This window comes from Onychomys torridus, chromosome 10 (genome assembly GCF_903995425.1).
Source record: "Onychomys torridus chromosome 10, mOncTor1.1, whole genome shotgun sequence".
NCBI classification, from domain to species: Eukaryota; Metazoa; Chordata; class Mammalia; order Rodentia; family Cricetidae; genus Onychomys; species Onychomys torridus.
In genome coordinates this window covers 86,491,578-86,512,159 of record NC_050452.1, presented here as the reverse complement: position 1 = coordinate 86,512,159, position 20,582 = coordinate 86,491,578, and the positions used below count along the sequence as shown (strand labels likewise).

Genomic DNA, 20,582 nt, shown 5'->3' with positions numbered 1-20,582 from the left:
GTTAAGAGAACTATCACCGGAGAGCCAGGGCGATGGCTCAGTGGTGAGTAAACACTGCTCTTCAGACGGCCCGAGTTCGGTTCTCAGCACTCATAGTGCGTTACTTCTCACTCAGAGGGATCTGGTGCTGTTGGCCTCTATAGAAATGTGGTAATACAAGTTAGGATAGAAAGTGAATTAGGTACAACACTTCGGACTTACCAAGATAGGACAGATGGAGTATTTTCTCTGAATTTGTCAAATGCAAATGGACTAGACATTGTTAATATAATTCTTGCCTATAGTTATTGTACATAATGTATTAGACAAAAAGGGGGGACTGTATGATATTGTATTTGTGTTCTGACAAAACTTTCCTAGAGATCAGAGGGCAGGGCTAGACACTAGTTAACCATAGAGGTCAGGTGGTGGTGGCTCACACCTTTAATCCCAGCACTCAGGAGATATAGACAGAAATATAAGGTGGGTAGATACAGGATCTTGGCCCCCTTTTGCTCTGAGGATCCAGAGAAGTAAGAAGTCACTAGTGGCTGCTCCTTTGCTTCTCTGATCTTTCAGGTTACTACCCCAATATCTGACTCCTGGATTTTATTGATAAGACTAATTAGGATTACACTTCAGTCCTCTGTGGACACTTGCACACAGGTGAACATACCCCCACAAAGATACACATACATAATTTATATAAAGTCTTTTTTTAAAGGAATTATCTCACCAGAGCCTTTAATTTACAAAACTTTATTGTGTGGACCGTTAGGCACAGATCACACAGGATGTAAGCCTGTTCTCAGCAAAGTATGATTTTATGAACAAGGCCAGGCATCCAGGCTTATCTTTACACTTTACAATTGAACATTTATTTCTAACATGCAAAAGCTTTAACTACTATAGTCAAATACATCTGAATTACATCTTTCCCACAGGACTTCATGATAGTTAAAGGCAATTTAAATGCTACCCCAGTCTTCTAAATTTAACCGACAATGACATTTCTAATAATTTCAAAGTTACTGAAGCATACTGTCGTCACTTTCTTGAAAGGAACTTGGCACAAAAGGCGGTGGAGAGGTCTTTGTAAGGGGTCTCTGAATCCGACTTGGTTGGTGGTATCCGGCAAAGCTGGCGGAATCCAGGGGAGCGCAGCAGCAGATTCTGGGAGAGGCCCATGAGGCTGGAGCACAGCCAGTAGAGAACGAGAGACTAGAGAGAGTGTATGACAGTTAGCATCTGCTCCTGCACGTGCAACGTTTGCACAAGCCGTCAGTAAAAAACACCAGCATTCTGAGCAGGCTACGGGACAGGCAGGAAAGGCTGAGAAGGCCAGAGAGCAGAGCGAGGTGTTGACAGCAGACATGACAGACTCAGCCATTAGGATTTTGTTCCCAGCACAGGCGCTGACAGGCTGATGGTACAGATGGACGGTGGGAGCCTGGGGATTGGTGGCTTCCCATGGCAACCTTACTGGACCTCATTCCCCTTTTATTGGTCAGTCTTTCACGATTCCCCAGGAACTATTTTCTCCCTGTCATCTAGGATGCATGGCTTATCTTCAGAGCAACTTATCATCAACTTTCTTTTGTGATACAACTGAGGCTGGTGCGTTAAACTAAGCCCTGCAGCCTCTCTGTACACACGTGTGTTTCCTACACATACACGTGTCTCAAGCTTTGTGTGGGCATCAGAAAGCAGTCAGGTCTTAGAAGCAAAACCATGTGGCTGGTGAGTCCTGCCTGGGATGAAGATCTCCTGGTCTGAATCCTGTTTGCTATTATTTGGCTTTGTATTGGTTATTTCTCTTGCTTCAGTTTCCTATGTATAAAACGGGACAGAAAATGTACCCACCTTTGAGGGCTTATGAGAGCATTTGTACAGAATGGTTAAGCCAACTATGGACTCACAGCGAGTCTCTGCAGTTGTTTAAAGTGAGACCTCAAGGACAGAAACAGGCACAGAGGCAGATTAGGCAGCAGCTACAAACAGCTGATCTACCTGGACTTGGGAGACTAGCTGAGTAGTTCACAGAACAGAACCAGCTGTTGGACTCTCCGTGCTTCAGGTTCCTCATCACTAAAGCAGGAGATTGTCTTGTTGTTGTTTTGTTTGTTTTCAAGACAGAGTTTCTCACTGTAGCCATGGCTGTTCTGGAACTCACTCTATAGACCAGGCTGACCTCAAACTCAGAGATCCTCCTGCCCCAACCCCTGCCCGCCCAGTGCTGGGATTAAAGGTGTGCACCATCACAGTGTGGCCCATTAAAATGAAAGACTGTAACAGTGCCAGCCTCATTAAGAGTGCCTAGCGCTGGCAAGACAGGCCAGCTGGTAAAGGTGCTGGCCACCAAAGCAGATGTTATGGGTTGAACCCTTGGCCCCACATGGTAGAAGGAGAACTGCTAGGAGGCTGTCCTGTGAGCGCCACATGTGTACCCTGACACGTGCAAGCACCTGCGTAAAATCAGGGTGCCTGAGTATCAGGCTGGTGCATGCAGGGTCATGGGATCTTTCTGTTCAGCTTCCTGAGTAGCTGGGACGAAGGACATGCAGCACCCTAGGCTTACACAAGGATTTCCAAGCCTTTTCTCTTACTATACTTTTTACAATGCATACAGACAGAACCATAGCTGCCATCTACATAACAATTTCTTTCCTTGCTAGGAAACAATCCTAACTTTTAGCTGGGTATACTTGCTGTGGAATATTCCTTTACACTGTGATTGGTTTAATAAAAAGCTAAACAGTCAATAGCTGGGCAGGACTTTCAGGGCAGAGAGGACGCTGGGAAGAAGGGCTGTCAGTCAGACGAAGAGGAAGCAGCATGGCCATACAAAGATAACAGAGCCACATAAAAGGACACAGATGAAATGGGCAGATTAGAAACAAGCCTAAGCTATCCGACAAGCTTTTTTTTTTTTTTTTTTTTTTTCAAGACAGGGTTTCTCTGTGTAGCTTTGCGCCTTTTCCTGGAACTCACTGGGTAGCCCTGGCTGGCCTCGAACTCACAGAGATCCACCTGACTCTGTCTCCCGAGTGCTGGGATTAAAGGCGTGCGCCACCACCACCCGGCAGCTCTAGCTTTTATAAATAATCTCCATGTTGTGATTTGGGAGCTGGTTGGTAGGACAGAAAAATCTGCCTGTCTATACTATATCTAAAAAAAACCAAATGTACATACTTCCTAGATTCTGAAACTGCTAGATGTGACCAAATAAGTAAGACACAAACACATTTATTTGGTGGGACACCTAGCAATGGTCCTTGAAAGGGCCATGTGTACATGAAGCACCCTCTACCATTTCTGCAGTGTAACCTGCTCCAGCAGCATCATGACCACTGTGGCCATGAGGAAAATATCAGAGGCTGTGGGTGATGAAGACAGCACGACTGTCTTCAGGGAATTGGCACATTGTTCCTAAACTAGACCCATCTGGACTGCCTGTTGGAGGTAAGCTTGGGTCTGTAATACACCTTTTCAGATTTGTTACTGATTCAGCCTAAGCCTTGACATCATACTGCTCTTATTTCACGGAGGTTTCTTCCAATGCATTGCTGTGGTCACACGGTGTCTCATAGGAATACTCCCCATGGGAAAGTACTATAACACACACCATTTCATGCTCATGGACATCAGGTCTGCTTCAGAGATGTAGAAACTCATTTTGCACAGGTGAAAGACATTCACCCAGTACCAGCTTAGACCCTCACCTTTATACCAAAGCACACTGCCTCCAATCCATAGGATTCTGAGAGCTCTGTAACTGCTCACCCAATCCTAACTAGTGGCAACTGAATTCTACTTAATGGCTTCATGTTAGCCCTGAGTAAAGATGACAACTTCTAAAGTTATCTGTGGAAAATATACAAAGGACTGAAGTAATTGTAATAATTGTTTGTTCTTTTATTTCTTACAGAGCTTACTTAGGTATCAACAGGGACAAGTGAACCAAACCCACAGCGGAGGGTTAAGAAGTACTCGTGAATACGGAAGTTGTTCACTGGACTAGCTAGTCAAATAGGTAAGTACTAGAGTATTCAAGGTGCTCTGTCAGACTAAAATAAGGAGTTTCATGGGAGAGCTGGACACATGCAGGAGAAAGATCAATCAACCAACCAGGCAATGCTCAAGTGTCAATTGACAACACAGACAACAGTCACACGAGCATTCTCAACAGCAAGGACAGTGGGCAGAAGGAGCCTGAAAGCAGCAGGATGCTCAGCTGTGGAAGCTGAGCACGGGCCACATGCAAGGCTACTGCTACTCACAGAAGGTACTGTTGCGGCAATCGGGATCATCAACACGGATACAGCTCGGACAAAGTGTGTAACATACATTTGAAACCGAGACATTCCAAGTTTTTGTAGAGCGAAAATCTGAAGTAGAACACACAAACCCTAATTACTAAAATACATTCAATCAGATGAACTTTCAAACACAGGCTGAAGCCCAGGCTTTGTGGCACACTGTTAAAATCCTAGTATTTGCACTGGAATAGCAGCGCAAGGCTATCTTTGGCTTTAGATTTGTAAGGTAGGCTACATGAGACACAGTCTCAAAAAACCCACACGAACAAAACCAAAACAATTTTGTTTTTAAAGGTTGGGTTTCACTATGTAGCCCCGATGGGCCTGGACATATACTCTGTAGATTAGGACAGCCTCTGCTGGGATTACAGATGTGTACCACCACACCTTGCTAAAAGCTGATTTGTGGCCAGCCTCCACCAATACCTTGAAGGACCGGCACTGTGGTTCAATGGCAGAGCACTTGACCTTGTGTGTACAAGGCCATGGCCTCCATATCGAGCACTTAACACACCAGTTTCAACATCAGTGAACTTACGTAACTGTGTGTGTGTGTGTGTGTGTGTGTGTGTGTGTGTGTGTGAGAGAGAGAGAGAGAGAGAGAGAGAGAGAGAGAGAGAGAGAGAAGCAGGGAGATGTGCCTGCAGAGATCAACCCTGATGTTGCTAGCCACCAAGCTATCTCTCCAGCCCCATCTTTTCTGTTTTAAACATATCCTAGGGTAGCATGGAACTTGCTGTGGAGTTGAAAATGACCTTGATCTTCTGATTCCTCTTATAGCCATGCCCCACTAAGTCCAGTGCATCCAAGGCTGGGGCAGAGGTCCCAGGCTTCATGAACACCAGGCAAGCATCCCACCAACTGAACTGCATTCCCAGCTCCAAGGTGTTAAGAAAATAGGTGGGGGCTGGAGAGATGGCTCAGCGGTTAAGAGCACTGACTGCTCTTCCAAAGGTTCTGAGTTCAATTCCCAGCAACCACATGGTGGCTCACAACCATCCACAATGTGATCTGGTGCCCTCTTCTGGAATGCAGGTGTACATGCAGACAGAACACTATATATATATATATATATATTTTTGGTTTTTCGAGACAGGGTATCTCTGTGTAGCTTTGCGAATTTCCTGGAATTTGCTTGGTAGACCAGGCTGGCCTTGAACTCACAAAAATCCGCCTGCCTCTGCCTCCCAAGTGCTGGGATTAAAGGTGTGTGCCACCACCGCCCGGCAAATAAATCTTAAAAAAAAGAAAATAGGCCGTGTCTGCTACAAACAAGATGTACATTAGAATTCCCAGACAGGGTTCATTTGACCTGAGGTTTGTAAGCTTTCACCTCCAAGTCCAAGCTCTGTACAAAATTGCAAGCATGCTCTCTGTGTACTGTTGAGTGAAGCACTATGGGTAACAGAGGAAACAACTGAAAAACCCTATTTTTCATGTATGTGTTTCTTTACATTATCTCATCACAAATTCAAATGACTATACTAAGCCATTAAGAGAATGGCAGTGGGTTACTTATGGTTCTCTACCAATAAATTCACAAAATAGATACACAAAAACCCCATTGTGGATTAAAACCAGACTGGCCAGGCATCTTAAATTTCTTTTTTCTTTTCTTTCTCTTTCTTTTTGAGACTGGTTCTCTCCATGTGGCCCTGGCTGTCCTAGAACTCACTGTGTGGACCAGGCTGGACTTGAGCTTGCCAAGATTAGAGGCCTGCCAGCACACCAGCTGCAGGTACTGATCTTTTTTGTTTTGCCTGGTTTTCTGAGATGGTCTTGTTAGATAGCTTAGGATGGCTTTGCGTTTGTGATTCCTCTGCCTCTGCGTCCTGAGTGGTAGAACTAGACATGGGCAAGCCTGCTTGCCTTAGCGCTCTTCTTCTTTACTAGTAAGGACTCTGCCACCTGGAGACACAAAGACACTGGCCCAGGTCATGGGCTGATGTGACAATGTCAGAAGAGCAGCAGCAGCAGCAGCAGCAGCAGCAGCAGCCCCAATGCCGTAAGTGGTCAACAACCCCCAATGTAAACCACTGACCTCCACTATTAGTAAATTGACGACACCAACGGAGACAGGCAGAATCCAAGTGGAATCCACCGCAGTGAGGTCAGGAAACCACAGCGCCCCTCCAGCAGCCAGCTGTTCCTGAACAGAAGCACCGGCTGCAACAGTTTAAACACAGCAACCAATTCCTGAAGACGGCCCAGACAGAAGCACCCAAACACAAGCAGCCCAACCTCTCCTCCGCCCACCAAGCGCCTCACCCTGAAGACCTGCCCTGCCACTCAAGCTACTGAGAGCTGCAGTCTTTCTCAAGGTACTTTTCATTTTCTCAAGGTATTGCTCTCAATGTAGACTGACTGTTTATGCTTAAGAGTCTAAACTCTGTAATGTAAGGCAGACAGTAAATGGTAGTTATAAAACTAGAATTATTAATACCATGAGTCTAGTTAAATAAATAAATAAATAAAAACTAGAATTATTTTTTTCTATTGGAATGCAGCATTAAGGAATTTGAGAGATGGGGACTTCTATAATAGTTACCTTCTGAATGTGCTGCCCCTGTGCTAAAGTTCCGGAGGGCAATGGATATGAAGACCCACATTGGAAGCTGGACCCAGACTAACACGGAGGCTTTGAAAGGATGGCAGTTGTCACGGACATACAGCTCTGAAACAAGCCTCCGCATGTTCTTTAGATACATGAGCCTAAGGTGAGGGAGGGAAGAGAAAACATCATCTGACCACTAGCAAGAGCTTCACCCTGTGGCACACACAGACCCCTCTGTAGGGGTGCTGAAGGGCTGAACGGGGGTTTCAACCATCACAAGCAGTTAAGGGGACAGCCGCTCAACAAAAGGCACACAGCCTTTTACTAAAGACGCTGTCAGACCACAACTTTAGCCTCTAATGATCTCTGGCCAGTGAGATTTTTAAAAACATTTTATTTATCATATTCTCTGATTTGTGTGTGCATGAAAGATACATGTTAACCACTGAGCCATCTCTCTAACCCCTGCCAATTAAGATTTTAAGGGTGAAATGTTACCAGCTGAGGTAGCACCTACCCACAATGCCAGCATTTGGGAGATGGAGACTGGAGGACTGAAAGCTTGAGGCCAGACTCCAGTTACATAGCGAAGTAAGTAAGGGAAACCTGTGCTACTCTGGGAACTCCTGTCTCAAAACCAAAATGGAGAGTGGGATTGCAAGACCAACAAAGTATAACACATTGTCTCTTCAAATATTACAGCTAAAGCATATTTTACTTAACTGTAGTCCAGGCAAACATAGTCATTTGACCTTCCAAAGTATCTTATCTGTCCCCAAGTATCTTGTGGGTCTGTGCAGTTTATATTCTTAGACTGTCAAAGTGGCCCCCATTTTGCAATCAATTTTCCAACTAAGGTTATGTTAATCTGTTCACCATACTAGTTTCTCTTTTTTAAAAGGTTCACTGTGGGCTTGGGGATTTAGCTCAGCGGTAGAGTGCTGGCCCTGGGTTCGATCCTCAGCTACACACACACACACACACACACACACACACACACACACACACACACACACACACAAAGGCTCACTGTGTAGCTCTGACTGGCCTGATGCTCACTATGTACTAGGCCTGCCTCGGCTGCCCAAGTGCCAGGATTAATAGCACTCACCACCATATCCGGCTCAGTTACTTCCTTTGTTTTTTGAGAAATGGCCTCAGACAGTCCAACCTGACCTTGAACTTGGTATGTAGCCAAGGATAACTTTGAGCCTCTGGTACCCCTATCTCCACCTCCGAAGTACCACACCCGACTGTCCTTCTGTTTTTAAGTCTTACTTTCTAGACCATGATCTTGAGGGACAATTATTGTTTTTTTGTTTGTTTGTTTGTTTTTTTCTGAGGCAAGGAGGGCATCTCCAGCTCAGGCTGGCCTCCAAGTTACAGGCCTCTTCTGTATGCAACCACTAGCCTTGCTCAGGTTTCCTATTCATCTTTAAATCTCTTACAACACACACATTTAGCGTAAGGTAGGCCTTTCTTTAATGGCTGTATTGAATTTAATCAATTTGTAGTGTGCTGGACTAGACAGTACACTCATACATTCTAGGCCCCTAAATTCTAATTTCATCTGTACATTGTTTTTCTACATATACGTGCACATTTTGGTCTTGAAAACTTTCAGGTCATCCAACAAAATAGAGCTCCCCATCTGAACAAAAAATTTCTAGATGGCTGTGGCTCTCAGCTTCCTCTTTATTAAATATGAAAACTACAGGCTTCAGCTTGTCTGCATTTAATAAATAAAACTTGGTTTCATGCATTAATACATATACTTCCTCCTTTCTCCCTTCCTTTCTTTCTGAGACAGGGTCTCAGTCTGAAGCCTGGATGTCATGGAACTCATTATGTAAACAGGCTGGCCTTGAATTCAGGAGACATACCTGCCTCTGCCTCCATAGTGCTGAGATTAAAGGCATGCCTCACCAGTCTGGCTACAAGGTTTCACTAAAATTCAAGTTTTCATTGTTTTTAAGATTTCTCAGGGGCTGGAGTGATGGCTCAGAGGTTAAGAGCACCGAGGGCTCTTCCAGAGGTCCTGAGTTCAATTCCCAGCACCCACATGGTGGCTCACAACCATCTGTAATGAGATCTGGTGCCCTCTTCTGTATACATAATGAATAAATAAATCTTAAAAAAAAAAAAAAAAAAGATTTCTTAGGATTGGAGATTTACCTCAGTGCTAATTCGCAAACGCAAGGCCCTGGGTTTGATCCTCAGCTCCAAAAAAAATTCTTTCATTGTTTATGTATGTGATGTTTTGCTTGCATATATTTAAGTGCACCACATGCATGCCTGGAGCCCTGAGGTTAGAAGAGGGTGTTGGCTACTCCTGGGATTGATCCACCATGTGAGTGCTGGGAATCCCAGTGCTCAGGAGGCAGAGGCTTGCAGATCTCAGCAAGCTCAAATTCAGCCTGATCTACACAGTGACCAGGGTCCTCTATAAGAGTAACAAGTGTTCTTTAAACCAGGTATGGTGGCGCACGCCTTTAATCCCAGCACTGAACGGGCAGATCTCTGAGTTTGAGGCCAGACTGGTCTACATATCGAGTTCTGGGACAGTCAGGGCTACAAAGAGAAACTCTGTCTTGGATTTAAAACAAGTGTTCTTAACTGCTGAGCCAACTCTTCTAACATCAAGTTTTATGATCGAGCTCGTATTAAGTATAGTTTGACAGGCATGGTAGCACATTACTATAGTAATAGCAAGGCCAGCCTGAACTACACAAACCACTTCACAAGAATCAAAACAGGCAGAGAATGGAGGGATACAGATGGACATGGGACAGAACAGGACCAAATAGCAATTTTATACCTACTTACATGCATAGCTCCCTTGACTTTCATATGACTTACATCAAATCTTAATACAGTATTGAATTCATTTCCATCTTTATCTGATCATGGCTCTCTTTCAGTGGGTCCTACAGAAGAGAAGCCAGATGTGAGGCTGAGATGGGAGCTCCTCATCCTCCTACCCTCTTCAGGAGTTAGGGTAAAGTCTCTTTCTTCATTTATGTGCTTTCATTCCAATACATAAAACAACCATGCTTCACAGTGACTTATTAATATGAATGAACTAATCAAGAAACTACCTGAACCTGTATTTATGTACTTCATGATTACAGGCATGAAACTGCATACCTGGCAACTCTCTTGGACCAACCAAAACGATGTGCACAAACTGCAACTTCCTGGTTAAGGCGCTTGGCGATGTCTTTTATTTCTGGTTGCAAGTTTTCCACCTAACTAAAGAAAAGTTATTTTTATGAGCACATACAGGATCTTTATTGGTAACGACTACTATATTAGCTTCAGCTGTCACCTTGGCACATCCGGGAGAGAAGAGCTCAAAGAAATTTCATCCTTCAGATTAGCCTACGAGGTGTTTTCTGATTGCTACTCGACATGGAAGGACACAGTCCACCGTGGGCCACTATTGCTGGCATGTCAGCCTGGGCCATACAGAGAAGCCAGAAAGCAGTTTTCCCCACGGTTTCTGCTTCAGTTCCTGTCCTGTTATCCCTCCATAATGGACTCTGACCTGGAAATATTCTGGTTTCTCCCCCATCCGGCACCTGGTCAGTGTCATACCATAGTAGCACAATCAATGGAACTCATATAGTCTCTGTCCCCTCAACTATTGACAAGTGTTGTTTCCCTGATCACATTTGCAATCAGAAAAAAAATTTAAGCAGAAGATACTATTAGGTTGCTTAAAATATCTTTAGTCACAAACTTAAATGCCAGTTTGTACACCCATCTGCTCACCCAAATTGATTTGCACAAACTGCAACTTCTTGGTTAAGGGGTGCAAGGTGACGTTTTTTCTATTTTCCGGCTGTGCATAACTTCTGAAATGGCACCTGCTTCATTGATTTTGAGAAGCAAATGAAAACTGCATCCCGGATTTTACTGTTCCAGCCTTAGATAAGCCAGTAGTAGGGAAGACATCATCCCACTCATTAAGTTAAAACCCCAAGGATTCCCACTGTGACTACCTATTTCTTCTGCCTTAGTGCTGCTGCAGCTTTCTTTCCTGGCAATCTTCTGTGAAATTTCACCTTCTCAAAGGAACTCGTGCTGATATGATCTCACATCACGAAGCAGCCAAGGAAAGATAATTCTATACCGACCCCACATAAAAAAAAGAAAAAAAAAAAAAAAAGTGAAGCCCTAAAAGGCCAAGTCAAGGCCACAACTCATCAGACACAGGGTCGTAGATTGTAGGTCCAGAGTGACAATCCAAGTCTGCAAATTGCTAACTTAGTGAATCCTTTCTAATAATAATGAGCAGTAAGAATAGTTGGGGACAAATAATGCTGCAGACACTCTGTTAAAACGTTTGCGTTCCTAATTTTGCCATTTTTTTTTTTCTGCAAACTGGTCTTAATCAAAAATACAGGAAGCACTTGTATTTCAAATATAGACCTGGTAGGTCGGATGAACTGGAAGGTACTCGAGTCACCAACCATCATTTAACATATGCAATACTAATTATTTTAGCAAAGCAGTAGCCTCGATGGTTAACACTAGCAGGAAGGCAGCAGGGGGACTGACGCCCCTCACCTTAGCCAGGATGTAGTGCTGATAGGCGGCCAGGGGCAACGTGACAGCGCCGCGCAGAGCCACGGTGCTGAGCAAGATGCTGCCCCACCAGGGTAGTCCCGTGGCAGCCTGCGAGCCTAGCAGCACTTCCTCCGCCGCGCGCACGGGCCCCGACGCTGCCAGAGCCTCGTACCATCCGCCAGGAGCGGCCGCCGACACCGACGCGGCCGCCCATACCGGGAGGGCCGGGAGTCGCGAGTTACTCCAGCCAGGCTGCAGTCCTCTTGCCCGGAGCCGCAAGGTGGGCAGTGTCCGGAGCCAGCCGGCCCCCGCGCAGCACAGCATGGTAACGCCACTGCGAGCGCGGGATAGGACGGCCTAGGGGCCCCTCGCGCCAGGAGGATGTGCGCACGCACGGTCCGCGGAAACACCTGACTTTCCCAGCCAAGGCGGTGACGTCTAGCGTCGCCCTAGTGATGACGCCGCCAAGCCCCGCCTCTCCCACGCGGCACTGACGGGATTCCTTCCCTTGCTAGGGTGGAGCTCCAAGCAGTCGGAACCGGAACTGCAGGGGTAGGAGGGGCAAGCAAACCGTCTGGTTGTTGAGTTTCGGTTTCCACCAGAGGATTGTCACTTGTGTACTTTTTGTGATCCGCCTGCTTCCGCTGAGGGCACGCGTAGCATGTAGTGCCGTTTCCACGCACTGCTGAAACACCTACTTTGAGAGTGTTTCTGGTTTGCGCAGAGCGTTAACCTGCGTCCTTTATCCCCTACGCATAATTCTACCTGATACAATATTTAATTTCTTTGGTTTTGGTTTTTCGAGACAGGGTTTCTCCGTGTAGCTTTGCGCCTTTCCTGGAACTCGCTTTGGAGACCAGGCTGGCCTGCAACTCAGAGATCCACCTGGCTCTGCCTCCCGAGTGCTGGGATCAAAGGCGTGCGCCACCACCGCCAGGCCAAGATTTAATTCTTTATCTGTTCTGGTCAACATTCTATTTCTTCTTTATAAATCAGGAGAGTGCAAGATGCGGGGCAAGGTGGGGGCACGCCTTTAAGGATCTCTTGTGGGTTCGAGGCCAGTCCAGATAGCGAGCTCTAAAGAAGCCAAAGCTACCCAGGAGACACTGTCTCAAAAAATCATCATCATAATTAAAAGTAGGAAAAATTGCAAAATGGAATGCACAGGGCATACACGACTGTGTGAGTTTTTCCAGTTTTGAGTTCCTGGCTCTAGCAAAATAATTGGGATAACATGATGTTTTCTTTTCTTACAGAGGCACCCAGCCCTAGAGTAATCCAAAGCGAATTGTGAGTTTTTAGAACCTTTCCCATGTTTGCTAAAGACAAACGTTAGATATTCTCTACTTTAATGCATACCTACCAAAGATATCAAATAACTTATTTTCTGGAATTTGGGTCACCTGCCTTCAAAACTATCCATAAATTCATATAAAAAAGTTAGAAATTGAAGCTCCTGTACCATAATCCCCTTTTCTAAAATAGCTTACACCTACCTCTTGCTAAGAAGCCAGCTGTTTCCAAACAAAAACAAAACAAACAAAAGAAAGCCAGCTGTTATTGTCTACTGATTTAGAGTGAAAGTCAAGTTATGTCAGGTATGTGTAAAGGATAAAGAATTGAACTGTTTCCCCATCCTCCTTCCAGAGAACTGGCAACATGGAGTTGGCACTTCCAAAGTAGCCTTAAGGTATAGAGGGAAAATTTCTTAACGACACAACTCTGCCAAACTCCAGGTTACCAGGTGAGGACCTAGAATCAATTCTAACCCCGGGAAAATAAGTAAATCTGTATTTATGATTAAGCATATATAACCCTTTTCTCTATGTATAAATAAGCCTGTCATTTAAGGATTTTTCACAAATCCTAATCCAATAATTTCAAGCAGTTATAAAAATCTTTAACACTATTATTACAACTGTTTGTAACTTCAGCTCCAGGGATCTGACACCCTCTTTTGACCTCTGTGAGCACCTGCATACACGTTAAGTAAATACAATAGAAATAGACCAATTTAAAAAATTCCATATATTCTAACAAGATTGAATTAATTTATTAAAATTTAATTTCTGCTAATTCTGCATATGGCTTGTGGAAGTCAGAGAACTTGGTAGTCAGTCCTCTCCATCCACTTTTACCCAGGTCACCACATTTGTACCCAGAACTATCTTTCAGACCATATTTATTTTTAAAGCTTTTTAAACTCAGGTTTATCACATGTCCAAGTGCAATGTGGGAGGAGGAGACTCATGTGGGATCAGAGGACAACCTGAAGGAGCTGGTTCTCCCTTTGTAATGTGAGTCCTAAGGATTGGCCTCAGGTTGTCAGACATGGCTTTATGCTTTTTCTTTTTTTCCTCTTGAGTTACATTTCCTCGATGTAGCCCAGGCCATCATGGAACTCACTAGATAATCCAGGCTGACTTTGTGCTCTAGGCAACCTGATGCACTAGTGCCAAGAGGTTAAAAAGCAGAAGGATTACAATTCAAGGTCAGGTTTCACAAGAGATGCTTTTCAAAGGACCCGAAACTATAAAAGTGAGGGGCCACTACTTGCGGTTAACTCCCTAAAAAACATTGCAACAAATAAAACATTTTCTTTTTGCAATTGTTTTAAATATTTTAGTATTTTATGTGTATTTTTGCCTGCATGTATGTGTATATATTGTACTACCTGCAGTTCTAAAATGTTTTTTTGGGAGTAGTTTTTTAAAACATTATAAATTATTCTTGTGAGAAACTGTTAAAAGTAATCTCTTGGTATCAGATTTAGGCATATTTTTTTCTCTTGGGGAGAAGCTGATGCTAAGATATGTAGCCTGGAACTATGTAGACCAGGTTGGCCTAAAACTCAGATTCACCTGCCACCACATCAGGCTTCTTAAAACCTTGAACAGGAAAGTTCCCTGATGTATCAAACATTGTGTCATATGTTCCAGTCCAGAGTGGCCTGGAACCCATTTCTTTTCTATTTTTTTCATTTTTTGAGGCAGGGTTTCTTTGTGTAGCTTTGGAGCCTGTCTTGGACCTTGCTCTGTAGACCAGGCTGGTCTCCAACTCACAGAGATTTACCTGGTTCTGCCTCCCTAGTGCGGGGATCAAAGGCCACCACCACCCAGCTTCTTTTTTCTCATCAGAGGGTGGCTTTTATTTGTAAAAAGTGTGAATTCATTTAAGACAGAAGTATAACATGAGACTCTGACAACACAGTATTAAAACTTTATGAGACTTGGTCCCACTGTAAAGGAATTCTGTCTGGGCCAGCAAAGTACTGCTCTCATTGTACTTAGCCCAACTTAGGTGATGGTATTTTTTGCATTCAGGATGTATAATGAAAGAAGTTATAAGTTAGATGCTCTCATCTGAAGGCAGCCGAGTGAGCCAAGTGCTGCAACTGTTAAGCAGTCTTCAGTGAAATGTGTACTTCCCAATCAATTCAGGAGCATCCAAGCCAAAGTATAGAAAGCATTAACATTAATAGTATAAGACACCTGGACAGATGAATTTACAAAAGTAAAAATAAAGTGATTATCTTAATCATTTCAAAATCATCCTGACTCTTAAATTTCGTTACTTAAAAGATTCTGAAACACTGTAAATGTTCTGTAATATCAGATCTGTGGGAATGAGTGTTAAGAATTGTCAGTGAAAGACTGAGTCAAAGGTCCTGAAAAGACTGTGATTATGAAAACCCCAGTGAATAATACAGTGCACAAAACCATTTTTTATCAAGTACATGTTTAGGTAACTTGAGAAAAAGAATTTTTTTTGCAAGCAGATGAGACAGGGTTATTTAATATACTACTTTTGTTGTTTTCCCAGAGAACAAATATTATTATTTACTAATAAAAACTATTTTACAATAATAGGCCACAGGAGGGATTTTTTTTTCAGAGAAATGCTAAAATCAGTTCTCAATGCTATTAAAATACACTGAAAGGCAAGAATGAGGACTTTGTCAGAAACAGTTAACAAGATTTTTTGGGGGGTGAGGTGGAGGTGAGAGTCTATATAGTCTGGGCAGTCCTAGAACTATGTAGACCAGGCTGGCCTCCAACTCACTGATCTCCACCTGCCTCTGCATCCCCAGGGCTGGGATTAAAGACGTGAGCATGAGTCGCCACGCCTAGCCAACAAGGTCATTTCTAAAGTGAAATAGCTGGAATACATATCATACAATAATTGGGGATATTAGCTATTTGGAAATGGAAAAGTGATAGTTCTGAAAAGGTAACTCACTTCTGAAAGAGAAGCACACTATGTAGTCTGCAGAGATAATCATATACTTTAAAAGGAAAAAAAAAAGACCTGCATGGTCTCAAAATTTGTGTTTTTTTATTGTTTAAATAAAAATGTTCTTTATTACATCTGAAGTATAAAATGTATTTGGAAAATGTTCCTAGTACAAACTTCTAGTACCATGGCACTGTACTTCACAAGCCTGATCTCTAAGTGTAGAGATGGAGGGCTCCAATCTAATCTCATGCTCCACCTTCTAAATTCAAGAAAATAGCCAGTCTTCACCCTTCTTCCTTATTGAACAGCACCACTCACATGCACAATACATGCTGAGCAATGTCTGTTCTCCATTGGGACTATTTCAGGTAGAAAATAACCCTCATTATCACATAAAACAACTTAGGGGGGTGGGTAGAGAAGACAGAACCGAGGCAAAATTCAATACAAAAGTTAACTAACATCACACAGCTGTTTGTTTTAGTAAAGTGCTGTTTTTTAATCTCACGGCTATATTTGTAGGCTGTTCTCTTCCTAATTTGGGTGTATTTGTCATAGGTGGAAAACCAAATGTTAACATTTCCTAAATGAAAAGACAAGTCCACCATTTACGAACTGCAGGGTAGGTTGGAGAAGCCAATCTTACACTCCCTACTAATGTCACTAGAGGCAAGAGATCCTCTTACGTACTTTGACAACCAAGGAATGCTATTATCAACTCTAGTTGGTTATCTAAGCTTTAGTTCGTGTTTTACAGTGTGAAGTTTGTATCTAATTAAAAATCAAACTGATATATACAGTATTTCTCATGAATGCATTGTTTTATATTTCAACCACATAAGTCATTTTTCTATAGGAGACAGGGTAGGACACATATTCTTCTTGTATACATTATTGTTTATTGTTTCAAGTGGATGGAATATATAATTCCCACTGAGTAGTTTAGTGTGGCCCTGAATCACATATAAACAGGTTAAATGTAGTCTTTATAATCCTTGTATTCATATATAGATCATAAAAATTGTCTTAATAACAAACCCAAATACTCCTTTTTCGGCTTGGCCCAAATTAGCCGTTCATCCTTTTCATTGCCACCAACAAGTGCAGAGAGCAAGGAGCCTTTGAACCTAAGACATAGATGCTTGAAAAAGGAACATTTTATGTTGACTCTTTATGACTAGGAAACCAATGTTAAGAATCAACATTATCCAATATAAAATATGCCAAATTGTTTAAAAACAAACAGTATCTGCTGACTGAGAACTGTGGTGGCTTTTAAATTTCTCCAAAGTCTCAAGTTTTCTGGTTAGAAGAAACCACTGAGCCACTGACGATCTCCACCTCTGTGTAGCAGCTGCTGTGGTAAAAGCTTTCCAGGGGGTTTTCACTATTGAGCAAGAGAATCTCACTAGTAACAGTGGCAAAGACAGAGCCCAAACTGGAGAGAGATGTGTGCATTAGTTTGAAAGTGCGACAAATGTGATAAAGACATGGAAAAACCAGAAATTCCTTCGATATGCCTCGCTACAAACAAACCCCAAAGGGAGCAAGACGGCTGTTTTAAGAGCTAACACAGGGAAGCATCCACCGATAACCCATCATTGTACTTCATGCTTAAATTACACGAGTAGAAAAGTTATGCTTATTAATAGTTTAATGTAGGAAGGAAACATCCGGATTTCTGAATATGAAGGTACATATCTCACATTAATTTAAGTCTACATAAAGTAGAGCTTCTATCCTGACATACTGAAATTTACTTTCTGCTTAGCCTTTGCTGTTATGTAAACAATTGTACATTTATTTGCCATTCTAAAACTTCAGGATCAAGTTTACATAATTTTGCTAAATTTCCGTGTTTGCTCAGAAGCAGTTTACAGTACTAAAACCAACCAGCCAAAGAACAGCTTCAACAGAAAGTTATGTCCAAAGGAGAAGAGGGAGAAAGAAGAAAATGATAAGAAAAATGCTAACTAAGATAAAAACGGATGATGATGGAGAATGGGCAGTCACAAATGTTCACAGAAAATAGGTCAGTTAGTAAGTTCTTCTGCAAAAAGCCTACACACTTCAGTCAAGCACATCAGTAGAATGATTTGGGAGCATAAAAAATTCTCGGCCACTTGTGATTTCCTCTGAATGAAAGGAATCTGCAGGCTAACAGGCTTATCCTCATCAGCCAAGCTGGTTCATGTGCACACTGTTCATGTGAGGTGCCCAGGGCCCGGTCCAAACCTACAAATACAGAGCATGCATTTCACCAAATACAAATTAAACAGATATTTAGCTTAAAATAATACTCCTAAAAAGCAGTCAAGTATCTATAAACTAATTTCATTCAGTCTTCAACATATAGTCAGGTACGTGGAAGGAAAAGGAAATACTTGGGAGTTCAAGTTCATCCTCATCTGCACAGTAAGCCTCAAGGACAGCCTGGGTTACCTGAGACCTTGGGTCAAAACTGAGAGGCTAGGGGAGGAGCACAGGGAATTGGAGGATGGAGCTGGGCAGTGGTGGCGCACGCCTTTAATCCCAGCACTTGGGAGGCAGAGCCTGGCGGATCTCTGAGTCCGAGGCCAGCCTGGTCTACAGAGTGAGATCCAGGACATGCACCAAAACTACACAGAGAAACCCTGTCTTGAAGAAAAAAAAAAGCACAGATGCTCTTACACAGGACTTGTGTTTGATTTCCAGGACCTACATGGTAGCTTTCAACTGTCTATAATTCTAGTTCTAGGATCCTCTTCTGGGCTCCAAGGTCACAAGGCATGCATGTGATAGATATACATGCAGGCAAAACACCCATACAGACAAATTAAAAGAAAAAAAAAATCAGTTAAAAATCTGCAACATATTAGGAAACAACAGAAAAAAAAAAAAAAAACAGCAATGTCCCCGCCCTTGACTGGGGCCTTGAGAATGTTACGAATGTGCTCTGTCACCAAATTACAACTCAAACCTCTTTTCTTTGCTTCTCTTTTCTCTTTTTGAAACACTAACAAGAAGTGATACCCAAGCAATTTTAAAACTAGCTACTTGACAACATAAAGACTGCTGTGAAAGAACAATTGTCCAGAGATACTGAACATAAACTCAAGTAACTTAAACATGAGTCAGGTATGGTTGCTTATACCTGTGATGGCAGCACATGGAAGGTTGAAGCAGGATCACCCTGGGCTAGCTAGCTAGTGAGTGCCAGAACAAACAGAGCAAGACCCCCCACCCACCCAAGTGTAGTCATTTCCCTAAGTTTTCAGTTATATAAAGTTTTGGCGTAACATGTTAAAATATAGTGTGAATAGCTCTTTACACATTAACGAATTTTAATGTGAGTATAAAGTTATTTTACATAAAGATCACTTTGCAACTTGCTATTTTTTGTTTCTGAAACGGGGTCTTACTATGTAGCCCTACATGGCCTACACCCAGGCCGACCCCTAACTCACAGAGGTTCACCTGCTGAGTGCTGGGATTAAAGGTGTACCCTATCATGTCCAGCTCTAAATTCTTCTATACCATCTGCTACAGAACATCATCTATAAAATGCTTTTCTATAATAGTTTTAAAAAGCTGTATCATTTTACAAAGGTTTCGAATGCATTGCAGCTGTAGTCAATTTCTTTTCCCACCTATATTCACTGTACTCTATTGTTCTATGCCTAAATTCTATTTGTCTTATATTTTGTAAACACCTAAGTGACTGCTTACTGAATTATCAGCCTTACCGTTTGAGGACCATTATTTTCTGTGGAACTTGAAACCATCTTTATCAGTGAATTCCAAGAAGGGTCTGCAGCATGAGGGCCATTGAATATGGGTCCTCCAGTACCATCAGGGAGAGGTGCTACTGGAGGAATCATTGCATTCCCATACACAGAAAAAGGCATACCCTTCAACAAAGGGGGAGAGAGGAAAGAGATTAGCATCAGAGTCCTTACTCTTCTTCTCTGTCCCTCCCCCACCTCTGGTAAACTCTCCTGCAAGGACTCTGTGGAGAGGACTTGTCACAGAAGACAACGAGGCACTGGGGAGGCAAAAGCAGCCTGTTTAGAGGAAGTTTCGGGCCAACTAGGGATACATATGTGCTCTGTCACAGAACAGAAATGAAACAAAATCAATCAAACCAACCAACCGAGGAGTCAAAGCTCTAAAATTGTTTTTAACCACCTCAACTGACTTTATGAATGTATAAGTTATTCACAGAGCCTAAAAATTATTCTGACATGAACTCATTTAGCAGAGTATAGCTGGGCATGGTGGCCCAGGCCTTTCATCTCAGCACCCAGGAGGGAGAAGCAGGTAGATCTCTTTGAGTTTGAGGCCAGGTTGATCTATAAAGTGAGTTCTAGACCAGCCAGAACTACATGTTGAGAACATGTCTCATGAAGGAAATAAAAAAACAAACACAAAGTATAAGGGAGAATTCCAAAAAGCATTCCACCAATGGCAGACATGGCAGTGCACACCTGTAGTCCTAGCACATGGGAGGTGGTACAGAAGACCAGAAGCTAAGGTCACCCCAGTTCCACAGTTAAAACAGTTGGCTGTTCCTGCAGAATGCCTGAATTCAGTTCTTGGCTCTCACTTTCGATGGCTCATGATTTCCTGTAATTCTAGCACTAAGGGATCCAATAACCTCTTTGACCCCAGTGAGCATATGATTTATGTGCACATACATACCCACATATACACATAATTAAAAATAAAAATGTAAAAAAAGGAACAAACAATATACTCCAACCAAAATAAACAAACCAAAGACTCCTAAAACAAAACTCCCCTAAATGACAAGGAAAATTAATTATTTCTATCTTATCCACTTTGACTTGTAAAGCCCGAGCAGGACTTCACAGATGCCTATATTTGGAAATGAGAGATGACTAGGAATAAGAAAAACAATTTGTAATAATGAAAATGCTTAC

The 20,582-nt window shown here is 42.7% G+C and overlaps 2 protein-coding genes across 10 annotated transcripts in view; both read right to left on the bottom strand.

Moving 5' to 3' along the window:
* Nucleotides 1–722: 722 nt before the first annotated feature.
* On the bottom strand, nt 723–11,984 carry LOC118592549 (cytochrome c oxidase assembly protein COX18, mitochondrial). Of its 3 annotated transcripts, none has more exons than XM_036201613.1 (6): nt 11,425–11,984; nt 10,000–10,100; nt 6,853–7,010; nt 6,340–6,467; nt 4,260–4,367; nt 723–1,200 (listed from the first exon to the last, which is right to left on the bottom strand). In XM_036201613.1, exons 1-6 carry the CDS (start codon nt 11,746–11,748, stop codon nt 1,027–1,029), a joined length of 993 nt encoding a protein of 330 aa, XP_036057506.1. In that variant the 5' UTR covers nt 11,749–11,984; the 3' UTR covers nt 723–1,026. The 3 variants fall into 3 exon arrangements, with proteins under 3 accessions (XP_036057506.1, XP_036057505.1, XP_036057507.1); XM_036201612.1 differs by having other exon boundaries at nt 6,340–6,464; nt 6,847–7,010; nt 11,425–11,983; XM_036201614.1 differs by lacking the exon at nt 11,425–11,984 and adding an exon at nt 9,712–9,779 and having other exon boundaries at nt 6,340–6,464; nt 6,847–7,010; nt 10,000–10,060.
* Nucleotides 11,985–16,539: 4,555 nt separating this feature from the next.
* Nucleotides 16,540–20,582, bottom strand: part of Ankrd17 (ankyrin repeat domain 17) — a 141,989-nt gene continuing 137,946 nt past the window's right edge. For all 7 annotated transcript variants that reach the window (XM_036200399.1, XM_036200400.1, XM_036200405.1 and 4 more), the window contains 2 exons: nt 19,386–19,550; nt 16,540–17,895 (listed from right to left, as the gene is read on the bottom strand). In XM_036200399.1, coding sequence (XP_036056292.1) covers nt 17,836–17,895; nt 19,386–19,550 — 225 coding nt within the window. In that variant the 3' untranslated portion in view covers nt 16,540–17,835. The remainder of the gene's footprint in view (nt 17,896–19,385; nt 19,551–20,582) is intronic.

Bases quoted from the DNA above. Each gene is read 5' to 3' on its own strand.
- LOC118592549 (XM_036201612.1), bottom strand. From the start codon at position 11,748: ATGCTGTGCTGCGCGGGGGCCGGCTGGCTCCGGACACTGCCCACCTTG. The intron at 7,011-9,999 runs GTATGCAGTTTC...CCCTCACCTTAG, and splicing joins TGGTCCAAGAGAGTTGCCAG to GCTCATGTATCTAAAGAACA. The intron at 4,368-6,339 runs GTCAGTGGTTTA...GTTCTACTTCAG, and splicing joins TCAATTTACTAATAGTGGAG to ATTTTCGCTCTACAAAAACT.